At 38.8% G+C, this 15,925-nt stretch overlaps 1 protein-coding gene across 2 annotated transcripts in view; it reads left to right on the top strand.

The window, feature by feature from the left end:
* The window catches only part of FRMD3 (FERM domain containing 3), a 348,473-nt gene that overhangs the window by 322,230 nt on the left and 10,318 nt on the right, over positions 1-15,925 (top strand). Inside the window, exon 1 of one of the 2 annotated variants that reach the window (XM_069105393.1) lies at positions 6,261-6,563. The exons of the other annotated variant lie outside the window; for it this stretch is intronic. Within the exon in view, the coding sequence (XP_068961494.1) occupies positions 6,437-6,563 (127 nt within the window). The 5' untranslated portion in view covers positions 6,261-6,436. Of the gene's footprint in view, positions 1-6,260; positions 6,564-15,925 lie in introns of those variants that run through there. 2 annotated transcript variants of the gene reach the window in all.

Below are 15,925 nucleotides of genomic sequence, written 5' to 3' on the forward strand. Positions count from 1 at the left end.
CCCAAACAAAGAAACTAGAGATAGCACATGGTGTTCTCTTCACAGTTTCTAACAAGTTTAAAGTCTTTTGGAAAATCAGTGAACCCTCTCTATTCTATTTATAATGTCTATTTATAATGGCTATTCTACAAGGTACGGATTTGTCTTAATGAGTTTTGAATACTTCCCGGTGCTTACACATAGGAGGTACATAAAGAATGATGCTTCCTAAGTGAAGGAGTGAATAATATTTTCTTCAAAGTGATGGCGCCATTTTGTTATTGGCTGTCTGCGATTTTTCACTCTTTCTTTCCTTTAACTTTTTTCTTTTGTGCGACAATAATCTATGAATTCTGTCATACAAAATTTTAACTGAATGCCCTTGTAGAAAAAATGAGGGAGTGACTTAGGAAAGATACTGTTCTTGAAAAACAAACATATTTCTGGGACTTACCTTTGTTTAAAGCAGACCGTTTAGTGATATGCATTGTTTCCTGTGAATCAGTAAGATGGAGAACAGATCAAATAGGAGGATGTAATTGTGGAGAGGTCCTTAAGGCTCTTAGATTGCCAAACAGCCCTCAACCTCCAGAGACATTGTTTTCTGGTTGTTGTGCTCTGCTGAATAGAATATTTTCTAATAGAAGCAAAGATTCTCATCTTTTATATCATCTCATGCTACTTTAGAATCTTTTAAAAAATTAATCTTTTCAGAGTGTTCATGATGTCATAGAATATTGACTTAGATCTGGAAAGGCCTTAGAAGTCATCTAGTACAACCCTTTCACTTGACAGATGAGCAAACTGAGACCCAAAGAAATTTGGTGACTTGCCCAAAGTCATAAGCCTAGGGAGGAACAAACCTAAGATTTGATGCCTGGTCTACTGATTCTAAATCCAGTCCTTTTTATATGATATCACCTGTTTACTCCATCAGATGACAGAATTTGGAGATGAGAGAAGACTTAAAGATATGGAGAATAATTGACTAATTTTTTATTTAGCTTAGGAAACTAAGACTGAGAAAAGTAAAATGTCCTGCCCAGGGACAACTGGGGAATAAATGAGTGAACTGTGATTTCAACCCAGGTCTTTTTATTACAGATCTGCTTCTTTTTATTTTGCTGTAAAGTTTGGTCTGGAAACTTTTTAAACCTTTGAGGGGGGGATTATTTTCCCTTTGTTTGACGGTTATGGTCTAGGCACCATGAAATAAACTTGAGGATAACACATTATGCACCACTGATTATGCTTATAGTTCACTTCCTGTTTCCTAAAACTCCGGAAGTTGCATTGCTGTGGTCTAGTCCTTGATTAAAACGTTTATTTAAACAGGAGGTCAGCATGATATGGAAGAAAGGGCAGTGGTTTGGGAATCAGAGGATCTTGGCTCTAATCTTGCCTCTGACGATTGCTATTTGGGTAAACTTGGGCGAGTTACTTCATTTCCATGGACCTTATCTGTAAACTGACGGGTTGGAGTTAGATGGTCCATGCAGTCCTTTCTAACCCTAGATTTATGATCTCATGATTCCATGAAAGAATGTTGCTTATGCTAGAGATTTGCCTGGTTGGAGATGGAAAGGTATTAAGGTAATGTTTAATTAGGAAATTAGGAAAAAGAGGTGGAACAGTCATTTGGAAAGAATGAAGGAAAGCAGATAGACCACCTTAATGGTCTGTTGATATCCATGAATTATAGTAAGACCTAGAGAAAGACCTCAGGCATACTGGGTGGGTCATCTGTAGGGGATTTATTGAAAAATATGGATGAAAATTGCATAGGATGAGAAGGCCTGACATGGGTTACAGTCTGTGCTGTTGTAGACATTTGCACACTTCAGTGATGTGACAGATCCATTGAAGTCTGCTATTAGGTTGAAATGCTGAACTAAAGGTTTCAAGATAGATTTCGGTTGTTCCTTGTGCTGGTGGATAGAAGTTGACTTTGAGGGTATAGGTAGTATATATTAATACCTATCTGAACCTGTTGAGGGAGGGCAGAAGTATAATTTTATTTTCTTCCCTTAGAACATACAGCTGCTATTAGGTAGGAATCCTTTGCTCCAGGAATCTACATTCAATTTCAGAGAAGAGGCCACACCACTACTATTCTATGCAATTTAATGCATTATAATAAAATATTTTATTTCATTGACTTTGGCTCTGAAAACATATGATATCACATTCTGTACTTTATTACATGAAGATGATAATGAGAAATCCTAGGATGTATAAAGGTCAGCCCTTCCTTTTCCCTCCTTCTCCTTCCCCACCATGGGAAGGAACATCTATGAAACACTAAGAAAGGAGTTATTTCTCTCGATAGCTCTATAAATATTTCACCCCAGGAGCAAAAGGGGTACAGAGGATACTGTTTCTTCTGACATAATGACTTAGAAATTCCTTCTTTTCATGAGACTGCTTGTAAGGTAAGATTGAAGGGAATTCTTAGAGAGGATCATTCAGAATTAGATAGACAGAAACATTGAGTTGGGATAGGAAATCCCACTTGGCAACTTGTTTGACAAGTCATCTAACAAGAACATTAGTGTATTTCATATAAAAACGATGTTAAATTACTTAGTGCTGAGTTACCTCATTTTGGGATGTCCTTTTGCCATCTGCTAATTGCTCTGATTCTTACACTAATTTAAAACTGATACTGTGGGCAAATAAAGGATATGCTAGTGATTAATATGGATTACTTCAGAATTGTAGGTGGTTTAGAAGGAGCTGTTTCTCCTTGAGTCATGCTATAAATTTGTGAAATCAGTCAATCAGGAAGTATTTAGGGAGCACTGTCTGCCAGGCCTTATGCAAGATATGAGTACAAAAAATGAAATAATATCTACTTGCAACATTACCTGCTCTCAAGGAACTCACATTCTTCTCTGGCCAAATAGAGCTATTGTGATGTTGAGATATTCTCTTCTTACCAAGAGACTTTGAGTTGAACCTTTGATTCTTTGTGACCTCTGCCCCAAGATTCATTGAAATCTCATGTAAGATACTTTCCTTAAAGAAAGAACAGTGCTACTGGGACACTTCATTTGTCAAGCAAATTGCACTTTCTAATGGACTCATTATAATTTGAGAAATTCTTTCTAATGCCCCCAAGCAAAGCATATTGCTTGCTGCTGAAATCCCTGGTCTCCTGAAGTCAATGAAAAACTCTTGCTACCTGTCAGAAATCAGGAAAGCAGACTTTATAAAGAAATGGAACTTAGGTGTAACCTCCACTTTCATGCCCCCAAGGAAAATTGTTAGCTTGTTAAAGATTTTCCAAAGTTTGTAGTTGTGCACCACACACTTAAATCTCAACCCTAGGCCTATGACTGAAGAGTTTTAAATGTGCTCCTAGAATGTGATCAAACAAAAGGAAAAGAAAACTCAGAGAATGCATTGACCCCATCCCTATTCTTAGCTATTCATGAATATAGCTAGAATGTACATGAATCTCTGATAATGATTTGAAAATGTTTTATAGAAGAATTTTAGGAGAAAATGACTTTCCTTTCCAACATCAGTGCTAGACAGGTCTTATCTTACTCTTTTAATTGTTTTCTGCCTAACTTTAGAGTTTGATACTAAATTTTGCAGTAAGTACCCATTTCCTAGGGTTCTGTGTAGGTATGTAAGGCACAGATGAAAAGTAACTGTTTGACACTTCTGGAATCTGCGTGTGTTTTTATGCTCTGCATTAAATGGGGACTTAATCTGATGATGATGACAATATTATCTAGCACCTGTATAGCACATCAGACATTCAAGTTCTTTTATATAGAAATGAATACATGGGATCCTCACAGCAAATCATTAAGATGATTATTCTCATTTTTCAGATGAAGAAACAGAGATGTTACAGGGTTATATAATCAATATGTTTTTGTATTCCCTGTGTGCACAGTGCCCAATGCCTAGTGTTCTTAATGTCTGTTAATTGATTGATTGGCATTTATCTCTAGAGCTCAAAATTTCTGGACAGTATTCTCTCTACTGTGCCACCTGGATATTTTCATGGATTCAGAAGATCCATAATTGGAGTTCATTTTCTGGATCCATCACTAGCAAAGTGCTCAGTTTTCTGATCTGTAAAATAGAGATAATAATTTCACTGTCTACCTCATAGAATTGTGAGGAAAGTATTTTTTGTTTACTGTAAAATACTATGTTAAGTGTAAACTACTTTCCTTAGGAAAGTCCTTTAAGGAATATAATGGATTTAAACAGAATCCTAAATTCATAAAGCCTCTAATACCAAAATTTAGAGCATGTAAAGTGTTATTTTTTAAAACATGTTTTTAATATTATCAACAGTTAACCACAATGATTGAAATAAGAGATAACATGGATAATTCAAATTTAGAGGCTATCCCTAAAACCCTTTTAAACCAATTTCTTGTATTTAACTACTGTGTATATATTTTATTAACTTAATTATGTTATGTATATATATATATATATATATATATATATACATGGGCATGTGTATACATATGTGTATGTGTGCATAGCTGTATATATTAGAGAGAAAGATAGATAGATAGATGGATGGATGGATGGATGGATGGATGGATGGATGGATATTGGTTGGTTGTTGTCCTTTGTTCTTGAAGACCAAAATTATATCACTATATTAGAGTCAAGTTACAGTATGTCTGTCTGTGGCTGATTAGACCAATATGAGCTTGGAATGCTGTACCGCAAGTCTGGCACAAATAGTCCATGTGAATGTTTGGGGGTAGATTCTCTAATACACACACACACACACGCACACACAGACACACACACAATTGTCTTCCTCATTAGAATGTAAGCTTAGTGCAAGTAGGCATTTTATTTATTTATTTTTTTTGGAGGGGGGAAGGCAAAGCAATTGGGGTTAAGTGACTTGCTTAAGGTCACACAGCTAGTGAATGTCAAGTGTCTGAGAATGGATTTGAATTCAGGTCCTCCTGACTCCAGGGCCTGTGCTGTATTCATTGCACCACCTAACTGCCCCAACAATTAGGGATTGTTTCATTGTTTATATTTGTATCCCCAGAACCTGGCCTGTGTGGTTGGTGCTTAACACATTCTTGTTGATCAGCTAATTGAGGTCCTTTGCCAAGGTAGTTAAGAGATCCACTTTTTATTGCTGATGAAAGGAGGAATCAGTAAGCCTTGACATATAAAAAACAATAGCTATAGATTGAAAATAATCTGCGTGCATATCCTGGAATTATGTCAGGCAAATACTTTCTTCTCAAAATAGGGAAAAGGAAAACCAGCAAAATTGGAACAAAAATTGTTGGAGCAAAAAAAAAATCTCCCAACAAATACGGTATTTTGGGTAGTGTTATTGCCAGACGTTTGGCGAGTCTTTATAGTTACATAATCGAAAGGGCAGAGCAAGAGTCCTTCTAGTAAGGCTGCATTTGTATGTAGATGTCAGCACTGTGTATGCTGTATACAAATAGAATACTTCCCCAGGTACCTGGATTTTAAATACTAAGGTTGAATCCTGTCTTAAAAAAAATAACAGTGCAAATATATGGAAGATGGTTTTTACTTGAAATTGGATGTGGCATTAAAAACTGAATATTGAATATTGATATGAGTAATTCAGTTTTCATAGATACTATATATATATGTATATATATGTATATCTTAGTTTCAGTGAATAGGATATCATAACTTTTCCTGTTGCTGCCTTCCAGTCCCCTTCAAGTTTCTTTGTTCACTCATTCTTAAACTAATTTTCTTCTTATTGAGTCAGAATTGGTGTGTGATCCATTTTTCTGTGGCTGCTTTTTCTGCGCTTTCAATAATTTTTAAAGGTCTTTCCAGATTTCTTTGCAGCCCTCGTAGCTTGATGGTTTTAACATCATTGTACGCATCTGTTTCATGGGTCTGCCACAATTTACTTGACTATTTTCCTTTTGATGGACATCAGGGGTGCTTCCAAATTGTATCCGATTGAATATAATGCTATTATAAAAATCTTTGAATTCATATCTCTCCCGCCTTCACCTTCTCCATTTCATAACACTTTTAGGGTATATTCCCAGCAGTGGAATCATTAAATCAAAGGGTTTGGGTTTTTGGTTGAGGTTGGTCGGGTTCTCTTTCTTTGGGGACCTAGTAATGACACAGATAAATGTTTTGGCTGAGTCACGGGGATGGCTAAGTAAGGGGCAGTACACAATGTTGCATTGTATGTTAGAGTGTGAAGAGGTTAAAAATAACATGCCTCCTTCTTCCTCCCTCCCTCCCTCCTCATCCTGATCCCCAGTGGGATATTTCTGTTGGCCACATGAGGAACCTGACATTTGATTCATTCAGGAGGACTGGCCTTGGTCTTATAAAACACGGTGGCAGCTTCGTCAAAGGTCAAAGCCAAACTGCAGGGCCAGTGGTAACGTCACGTTGGCATTTCAGGTGAAATAAATGAAAGCAAATAGAAATAACCAATATGGTCAAATGTCTGGTGAAGATCCAGACTCGGAGAAGCCTCCACTTACAGATGGTTAACCACTGCAGCAATAACATCTTTGTGAGGCTGCTGAGACACGGCGCCAGGATCACCGCGAGAAACGTTGGTATGTGAAGTTTCCCTTTTTGTAACTTGATTTCTGGGGACTTTGAGTGACTTCCAGCTGCATTCGCTCAGGCATTTGAGGCAGGGAAGCCAGCTGTGAACTGCAGTGACAGGATTCTTATTTTTTTATTTACAGTGATAAGGGCAGGGGAAGGAAAGAGGAGGAGGAAAGAATTATCAGTCTACCTTTCTGTCAATGTGCAGGGCTTTCCAAGCATGGAGCAAATTGTCGATGGTTAAATGAAGGGGAGTTTGATTAATGAGTGCCTCCTGGAAGCAAAACTTAGAGAAAGCATGTTCTAAGGGCAGAGCACATGATAATTAGCAGTCAGGGACTTGTGAATAAGGTATGAGGCAGTGTTGATCCTTTCAACACTGATTGCTCAGTAATTGCAGAGGGATGTGTCAAAAGCAAGATTAAGTGATAAAAGCATGAATTGTTCTTTTTTTCTTTTTATGCAATGTATAAGTAAAAAAGTGCATTGGTGATGAGGCAAAAATTTTTGGCCACAATAATTAACTTACAGAGTTGAGTCTCCAAACTCCAGAGTTTTCAGTTCAACTCACCAGTTATTAATTATGTACATACTACTATAGTCACCTAGACAAAGTATTAAAAAAATGAGTAGAATCCGGTCCCTACCCACCGGGAGCTTACTATTTAGTAGGTGAGGAAAGGCATGCGTATAAGTATAGCTGGCATGTATATGATGCCTACATACCTGATCTTAAATGCTGTGAAGTAAGCATTATAGATATTACTAACCTTGTTTTATAGATATATGAAACTGAGGCTCAAAGGACATGCCATTTAACTGGATCAACTCATTTCTTACTATCTGTGTGATCTTGGGGGGAACATTTAACTTCTGTGGGCTTCGGTTTCTTTATCTGTGAATTGAGGTAGTTGGACTAACTGACCACTAAGATCCTTTCTAGCTGTAAATCTGTGATCCTGTGGTGTGATTCTAGGCAGCTAGGTGACACAGTGGATAGAGCTGAGATCAAATCCAGCCTTAGACATTTAAATAGCTGTGTGATCCTGGGTTTAACCTTTAGAGGGCTACAGGTTAACTTCTAGCTTAACTACTTAAACCCCAATCTGCCTCAGTTTTCTTAGTTGTAAAATGAGGATAATAATAACACCCTCCTCATAGGGTTATTGGGAAGATTACACGAGATAATATTTGCAAAGTGCTTAACCCAGTGCCTGGTACATGGTAAATGCTTGTGATAATGCTTAATAAATGCTTGTTTCCTTCCTTAAAGAAAATCAATGTATTGACTTGCCAAAGGATGTGTAATATGAACTTTTGTCCAAGAAACCAGAAGAACAGAAAGACTTATATGGCAAACACCAGAGATGGAGTGACATGTACATAGCTCTAAGAAGGGCCTTGACATTGGTAGCAACTATTGGGTTCTTTTAAATTATATAAGCAACTAAGTGGTTTATTGGCTAAAGTGTTGTATTTGGAGTCAGAAAGGCCCGAGTTCAGATCTGGTCTCAGAACCTTATAACTATCTGATCCTGGGCAAGTCACTTAATGTCTTACTATCCTAAAGTTCAAAGTTTCAGACAGAAACATCTGCATTGGTAGAGGAACTTTCCTTTTGCCAGTGAAATCAGATGTCTAGACTTCTTATATCTCCAAAAGCATATTGATCCATCAAAATACTTATAAATTAAAGGATATCATTCATAGTAGTAAAGCATAGACTTAACTATGTCATTCCCCAATTTAGTTTTGTTGTTCATTTGTGTCAACTCTTTCTCTCCCCTTTTGGGGTTTTCTTGCCCAAGATGCTGGAGTGATTTGCTATTTTCTTTTCCAGTTTATTGAACAGATGAGGAAACTGAGGCAAACAGGGTTAAGTGGCTTGCCTAGTGTCATACAACCAGTGTCTGAGGCTGAATGTGAATTTAGGAAGATGGGTCTTCCTGATTCATGGTCACCTGGCTGCTCCTTTTAATAAACTTAGTTTATTGGATCCCATTCCCTCTAGGATCAAATACAAAAACCTTTGTGTGGCCTTCAAAGTCCTTTACAATGTGCCGCCCTCCTATGTTGACAGTCTTCTGACACCTTACTCACTCCCATAGACTCTGAGATCCAGTGACACAGTCCTTCTTGGTTTTCCTCAAACAAGACGAGTCACCTCCCAACTCCGGGTATTTTCACTGACTGTTCCCCATGCCTCAAGGGTTCTCCCATTCATCCCCTCCTCCTGGCTTCTCCAGCTTTCTTCCAGTCGCAGCAAAAACACATATTTTATGAGAGGCTTTTCCTGATGCCCCTTTAATGCTAATGCTGCTGCTCTTCATTGCGTGTCTCCCAGCTATCTTGTTCATATCTTGTTGTGTATGTTCCCCCCCCCCAACTTGGCGCTGAGTTATTTGAGAACAGGGACTGTCTTTTTGCTTTCCTTCGTTATCACAGTGCCCCACACATAGTAGGTTCTTAATAAAGGTTTATTGACTGAATAACTTGACTAACCCCAAAGATGCAGACGCACAGGCTCCTTAAAATAGGATGGAATTAGGTTAACTCTCTGGACTCCAATGGAGCTTCCTTTTCATAAGGCCATGTAGGCCTCCCAGACCTAGCCTCCCAGACCTAACCTCCCAGACCTTTCTTCCTAGAGCAAGAAGAAAGATGAAAAGAATGAAGTAAGGAAAACAGAGAGGTGAGCTGAGGATCAGACCCCCTACCTCTCACAAGCATCTGCTGCATAGAGTGTGAGAAATCAAAGGGCAGCAGCACAGAAGAGCTTCCTCCTCTCCCAGGAAGAGATGCTTTGTAAAAGGCCTTAAAGTCCTTTGTACTCTTACATTTTTCCAACAAACTTTGGACCCAGTCAACTTCCTCCTTACTAGAATCTCTATAGCCTTCCCCTTAGCACCACCTGAGAGGAGAAAGCAAAGCTATATTTTCTGCTTTTGCAGCTTCATGGCAGATCTGAGGAGGCCATTGGGAGTGCTGCCCCACTTGTGAATTCAGGAGATCAGCCCTATCAGCAACAGAAAGCTTCACCCCGAATCGAGTTACTACTCCCTACTGACCTTTTCCTGTACCTATTATTCTGTCTGGATCAGAGTAGAGGAAGAGTATATTCTTATGTCCTCCCCCAAACCTCCCTCAGAATAGCTAGAAGGCAGTGGGATGTCAATCAAAAATTATGCTGGAGCCAAAGATCGCTCAGTAGATAGACGCCTAACATACTCTCTTTGAACCTAGTTGTTGTTAGCCTACAAGACTAAGAGGCCATGTTTAAAAAAGCAACTCCCTTTGCCAAGGATGGATACAGCTGCCAACCAGTGGCCATATGATACATGTGCCTCCCTGGTGTGGAGAGGGCCATGAGTCAGGCATTTGGCTTTCATGGGCACTCCCAGAGAAAACATTGTCAGCAACAGGGTCAGAAAATGTGAAGAGTCAATAGGATGGTGACTCATCTACAGATAACCTTCTAGTTAAGCAATCACTGAAGTAGGGGGTCTGGACCTAGTAGATGACTTGGAATCATTGGACTCGTCACATGGAAACTGAAGTGGGAGGAAATTGAGAAAAATTAAATGGAGCCTGCACTGGTATTTTTTTTTTTTTTAAGAACTGCATGATAGGAGAAGAGAGTCAGGTGGGGGATAATCTCCAGGGAAATTCAACCAGTTCCAACTATTTAGAAATTTCCAGGCTGAGCAGCCAGAGCAGATATCTAGTACTCTAATTAGAGGGATGGGATAGCTAGTTGGAATTTCTGACTCTCTGTTAATGCTCGATTTAGCCCTATAGCATTACTACACAGCTGATCTTTTTCTCCTCCCTTCCTATCTGCCTTCTTCAGATTTACATAACAAGTGTGTTTGTGTTTGTTTCCATGCCTCTAGTGTTTTTTTTTTTCTGAGTCACCAGGCTTGAGTCTTTATAATTAAAAAAAAAAGAATGGACTTTGAATCTTTCAAGAAGGTTTAGAGTGCGGTATCATGGGAATGAGGAGGCCCTGGAGTTAAACCTTAGCTCTTCTATTTATTCTCTACGTGAACTTGGATAGGTCATCTGACTTTTCTGGTCCCAATTTCTTCATCAGTAAAATCTGGGAGTTGGACTAGGCACTAGGGAATCTCTAAGGCCCCTTTTCAGCTCTAAATTCTACCACCAACCACATCAGATGCTTTCCTAGTAATGTGTGCTTTAGAGTACCTGACAATAAAAATTCTCATTGGGTGAATGTAACAGTTATAGTGTGTCTTCATAAAAATTATAGATGTTTAGGTTTAGAACTTCAGCCCTAGTACAGCACTATATACATCTCATGAATCATTCATATATACCATGCTTTGTAAGGGCAGCTGAGTGGTACAGTGGATAGAATACTGGGCTTGGAGTAAGGAAGACCTGAATTCAGATCTGGCCTCAGACACTTAATAGCTGTGTGACCCTGGGCAAATCACTGAACCCTGTTTGCCTCAGTTTCCTTATCTGTAAAATGAGCTGGAGAAGGAAGTCTCTCCAGTATCTTTGCTAAGAGGACCCCAAATGGGGTCACAGAGAGTTGGACATGACTGAAACAACTCAACAACATACTTTGTAAACCTTAAAGAGCTATCTAAATGTGAGTTCTTCTTATTATGTTGCATCATAGTTCTTTGTATACATGTCCCACCTACCATATTGGATTGTAAGGTCCATGAGGTCAGGGATTATACCTATTTATCTTTGAGCATATAAAGCTGAACTTGAAATCAGGAAACCCTGGGGGAAAGAGTGGGTATGAACTTAAAGGTGAAAGGGTAATGAGATCTACTTGTAGGGAAATGTACCTAAGAGTGGTGACCTCCTTTCTTTCTCAGAAAATCCTCACAAAGTTCATTTCTGGGTGAGGTGTCAATGAGAGATGAGTCAAATCCCCTGTCTTGCTATGTGCTGGGCAAGCAACTTCCCTAGCCCTCCATTTCCTCATTTGTAGAATAGAGATATGTATACTTTTGATACCTAACGGTGGTTATAAGAATCAAAGGATATCATAGGATCATATATGAAAGAACCTTAGGCATCTAGTCCAGTGCCCTCATTTTTATAGATGAAGAAACTAGGATCCTGAGAGACAAAGTGATGTCCCAAGTCACACATATGATCAGTGGCAGAGCTGGAATTTAGACTCATGACTCCAAGGTCAGCAAAAACTTTCAAAGTTCTTTCCTCTGAAAGAAATGATAAATGCTCTTTGAGGTCTTTTCTTGTCCTAAATCTGCATAAATGATGCAGTACTTCCTCACTACCCATTTCTCCCCTTAACACTGGTACTGGCAGAGGGGTGGCTGCTGCCTCAGGTTCTAAGGTTGACCCTGTCAATGGCTATCCTCTAAGAATGGGGCTTCCAAGTGTGCTTCCCCTTAACAACCAGCCAGTACATTTGGATAGCTGTTTAGAAAAGGCATTTACTCAAATGGTTTGGCAAGAGCAATAGTGGAGTAAAATATTCCCCTGTTAACAGGCCGTGGCATCTTTGTTACACCTTTTCTAAGGTATGCAATGCTTTACTTTATATTCAAAACTGCTTCTTCCCCCTGTATATGTCAATATTTCTGTCTTTTACAAAATTCTTCCAATATCTTTACCTGAAATCCAATTAGATATACTCCTTACACATTTAAAATGCTTTGAAATTCTAAAGTGTTATTCAAATATTATTTTTATTTGTATGTCCCTCAGCCCTTAGCATGTGCCTTGAGCAAAATAGTTATTTAATAAGTGTTTTGAATTGAAAATTTACATCTCATTCCTGACAATATTTCATCAAAATTGTCTATTTTCATCATTTTTATATCATCATTATATATTTAGTGTTCTTACCTATGCCTGAACTTTCTGCAATTCTAGGTGTTTTTCTCCATCTCTTTATCTCCAAAAGAGTTCATAGGTAAAGAGGTCAGAGCATGGCTCTTAGTATAGTAGGAGAACAAAGTGTAACAATACATGTTTGCCGAAGAGTAGAGGTGAGCAGTTGACCCTGGAGATCTCTGTTTGTTCCTCAGCTCTGTTGGTTGTATGGAAATTTGTATCAGCAGTGGTGGGAGAAAAGAAAGCTAAGGGAAAGAAATAGAGTGTATGGGGTTGGTGTATTTTAAGAATACAGGTTAATATTAATGCATCATTCACAGTCTGATTACATATGAGAACAGAGTAAGAGAAGGAACCTGGTGAGGACCACCAGCAGAGTAAAGAAGTACTTTTGGGTTATTTTTGACATTCCAGACGACTTTTATTATTCATTTTTAAAAAGATTTTATCCTGAATTTAACAAACACCAGAAAAAGAGAAAACATTTCCATATGTGAAGTAGAACAGAAAAAGAAGACTATATGTGGCACTATAAATTTCTATTACATACAGCTTGCTTTTTTTTTTTGGAAGGCAGGGCAATCGGGGTTAAGTGACTTGCCCAAGGTCACACGGCTAGTTAAGTGTTAAGTATCTGAGGCCAGATTTGAACTTAGGTCTTCCTGACTCCAGGACTGGTGCTATATTCACTGCGCTACTTTTTTTTTTTAATATATAATAAATTCAACCTATCACTTTCAAAGATAGCCTTCTTGTTTGTGTTTCCTTCTGAACTAAGGAACACAACTTCTGTTCTATGCATTCTTCAAGATGCTTCGACAACCTCCTTTTGTGCAAAATTTTTGTCAACTTCCCTCTTCCAATTCCCCCCTCCCCATGTATAAAAAAAAGAAAAAACAATCCTTGTTATGAGTAAACATAGTCAAGCAAAACAAATCCACGATATTTTCCATGTCAAAAATGTATTTCTCATTCTGCATCTTGAATCCATGACCTCTCTGTCAGCAATTGAGTAGCGTGCTTTGTTGATTCGTTGGAATCATGGCAAGAATTCTTAAATTTTTCAAAGTTGCTTTTCTTGACAAGATATTTTTATTGTACAAAATGTTCTCTTGGTTCTGACTATTTTGCTCTGTATCAGTTCATGTACGTATTTCGAGGTTTCTCTGAAACTTTCCTTTTATCATTTCTTTTGGCCCAATAATATTCCATTATGTTCAAAGGCTATAATTTATTCATCCATTCCTCAACTGATGGACATCCCATTATTTCTAGTTGTTTGTCCCCACAAAGAGAGGGGGACTTTTTTGTATTATATCAAAGTATTTATCAGGCCCTTACTTTGTGTTACAAATACAAAAAGTTCGTATTTTAGTGGGGAAAGATAACCCATAAAGGGAAGCTGAAAAGCAGAGTGGGGGATGGGCAAATACTCATAAGTGGGTACAGGCTGCTGTCATTGAGGTGGAGGAACACAGACAGTGAAGAGTAGAGCAAGAGTAAAATAAGCACGGCCTGGCTGCCTCAGGAAATTGTAGTCTGGTCCAGAGACTTGCCATAAATAAGCGCCCTCAGAGGAAAGGGCTGAAGAATGGAGAATGTCCAGAGTGAGTAGGCTGATGGTGGGGGTGAGGAGAGATCTAGAGAAGGAAGAGGGGAGCCTGGCAAGTCTTTTCCCTCTTCCTGCGGTCTCTGATTTGTATATGCTTTATACTTTAATATACCCTTTTCTTTGCATTTAAATTATTTCTAACCCTTCTCCAGTGAAATCCTCCCTTGGGGGGAAAACATGGAAAGAGTGAAGCAAAAACATGTGATACACAGTGACTGTATTAGAAAAGGTAGACAATATTTTGTTTGAGTAGTGCCCTTATTCTCTCTTATGCGGAAGGAGACATGTTTCATTTTCTATGCTTTGGGACCTTCATTGTTTTTTTTTTTTCTATTCTTCAGAGTTCAATATCTTTGTTTTTGTTGAATAGAAAATGGCATCACTCGGTCAAAAGGTATGGCATACCTTAGTGACTCTTTGTGCCTAGTTCCAAATTACTTTCCAGAATGGTTTGATGAATTTCTTAAATGAATTTATGCACTCTACTGATTCCTCTCCCTCTAGGAATGGTGGCCAGGGAAATTGTTGGGGGGTAGTTTCCTCAAGGTGTTTCACTTATCTGTGACTGAGCTATCCTCTGTTCCAGGGCAGGGGATGTTTTGACCCAGTAGTTGGATTCTGACACCTTAGAGTCAGAGGATGATATGTCCCTAAGATCATTCTTCTCACTCATAGGGTTCCTGCGCCAGAAATCATGGAACTCTGCCAGGGGGCAGTCAGCCCAACATTGCTATTGTTGTCACTTCTGCTGGTACAGGACCAAAGAAAGAAAGCTCTCTTACTCTGATGAGCTGTGAATTCAGCTCTCTATTATTTAGTTTCTCAGGACCCCTTTTTTCTTAGCCTCACTATTGAATTTAAAGCTTCAGTGTTTCAGAAGGACCACATTTTAATCAGTGTGGGAAATCCCTCCACGGAGGGAGATTACAATACCTTCATCTTCCTTATTAGTTGGTTTTATACATTAAAATGTAAGCTGGCTTGGGGGCAGGGACTATTTTTGCTTTTTACCTGTAATGCTTATCATAGTTCATGGCTCAGAGTAAGTACTTCATAGATGCTTGTTGGGTATTGATTGATAAATTGCTGTGACCTCTCAAAGTCATCGCTTGGTATTCAATCTGCTGGTGACCTTTTCTAAATTTAACTATTCTGGTCCTTATTTGACAGATACACAATCTGATATCTAGGCCTTTACTCAAATACTATCTAGATTGGTGGGATCTGCTAGATCTTATTTCTTACAGGCATAAGTTTGAAGAACCCCAGGTCACTTCTGTGTCATGATCTATCTATCCATCAACAAGCCTCTTTTGGGTGCCTTCTATATTCAAGGCACTGTGCTAGGCACTGTGGATGCAAGGACAAAAATGAAACACTTCCTGCCTTCATGGAGCTTACATTCTGTCAGGGGAGACAATATATCCATATAGAAGCATATGCAAAGTAGATGCAAACTAAATATAAAAAAGTAATTTTAGGAGGGAAAGGCACTAGTAACTGGGGAATCAGAAAAGACCTCATGCAAGGCGTTGCTTGATCTGCTTTGAGATACATCTTACCAGGATATCAGTGGACATAAATTTAAAATAACAAATTTAAATCCCACCTGCTAGTGAGCAATAATATCAGGGCTGTTATGAGCAGTTACAGTCCATGATGAAACAAGAGAAAAGAAAATAAAAGAGTTTATCAGTGGATAATGATTTCCATGTTTTGAGGCTTACAAAGTTCTTACCTTCTTCTCCTACCCCTCCCCTCCCCTCCCCTCCCCTCTCCTCCCTTCCCCTCCCCCCTCCCCCCCCCCTCCCCCCCCTCCCCTTCTCTCTTCCCCTCTCCTTCTTCACCTTCCTTCATCTCCTCTACTCTTCTACTATTTATTTTTCGCTTAGTGTATTGCATCTGTTT

The sequence above is a fragment of the Petaurus breviceps genome, unplaced genomic scaffold (genome assembly GCF_028583685.1).
Source record: "Petaurus breviceps papuanus isolate PSGF00001 unplaced genomic scaffold, PetGlider_PUasm1.0 138, whole genome shotgun sequence".
In the NCBI taxonomy this organism is placed as follows: Eukaryota; Metazoa; Chordata; class Mammalia; order Diprotodontia; family Petauridae; genus Petaurus; species Petaurus breviceps.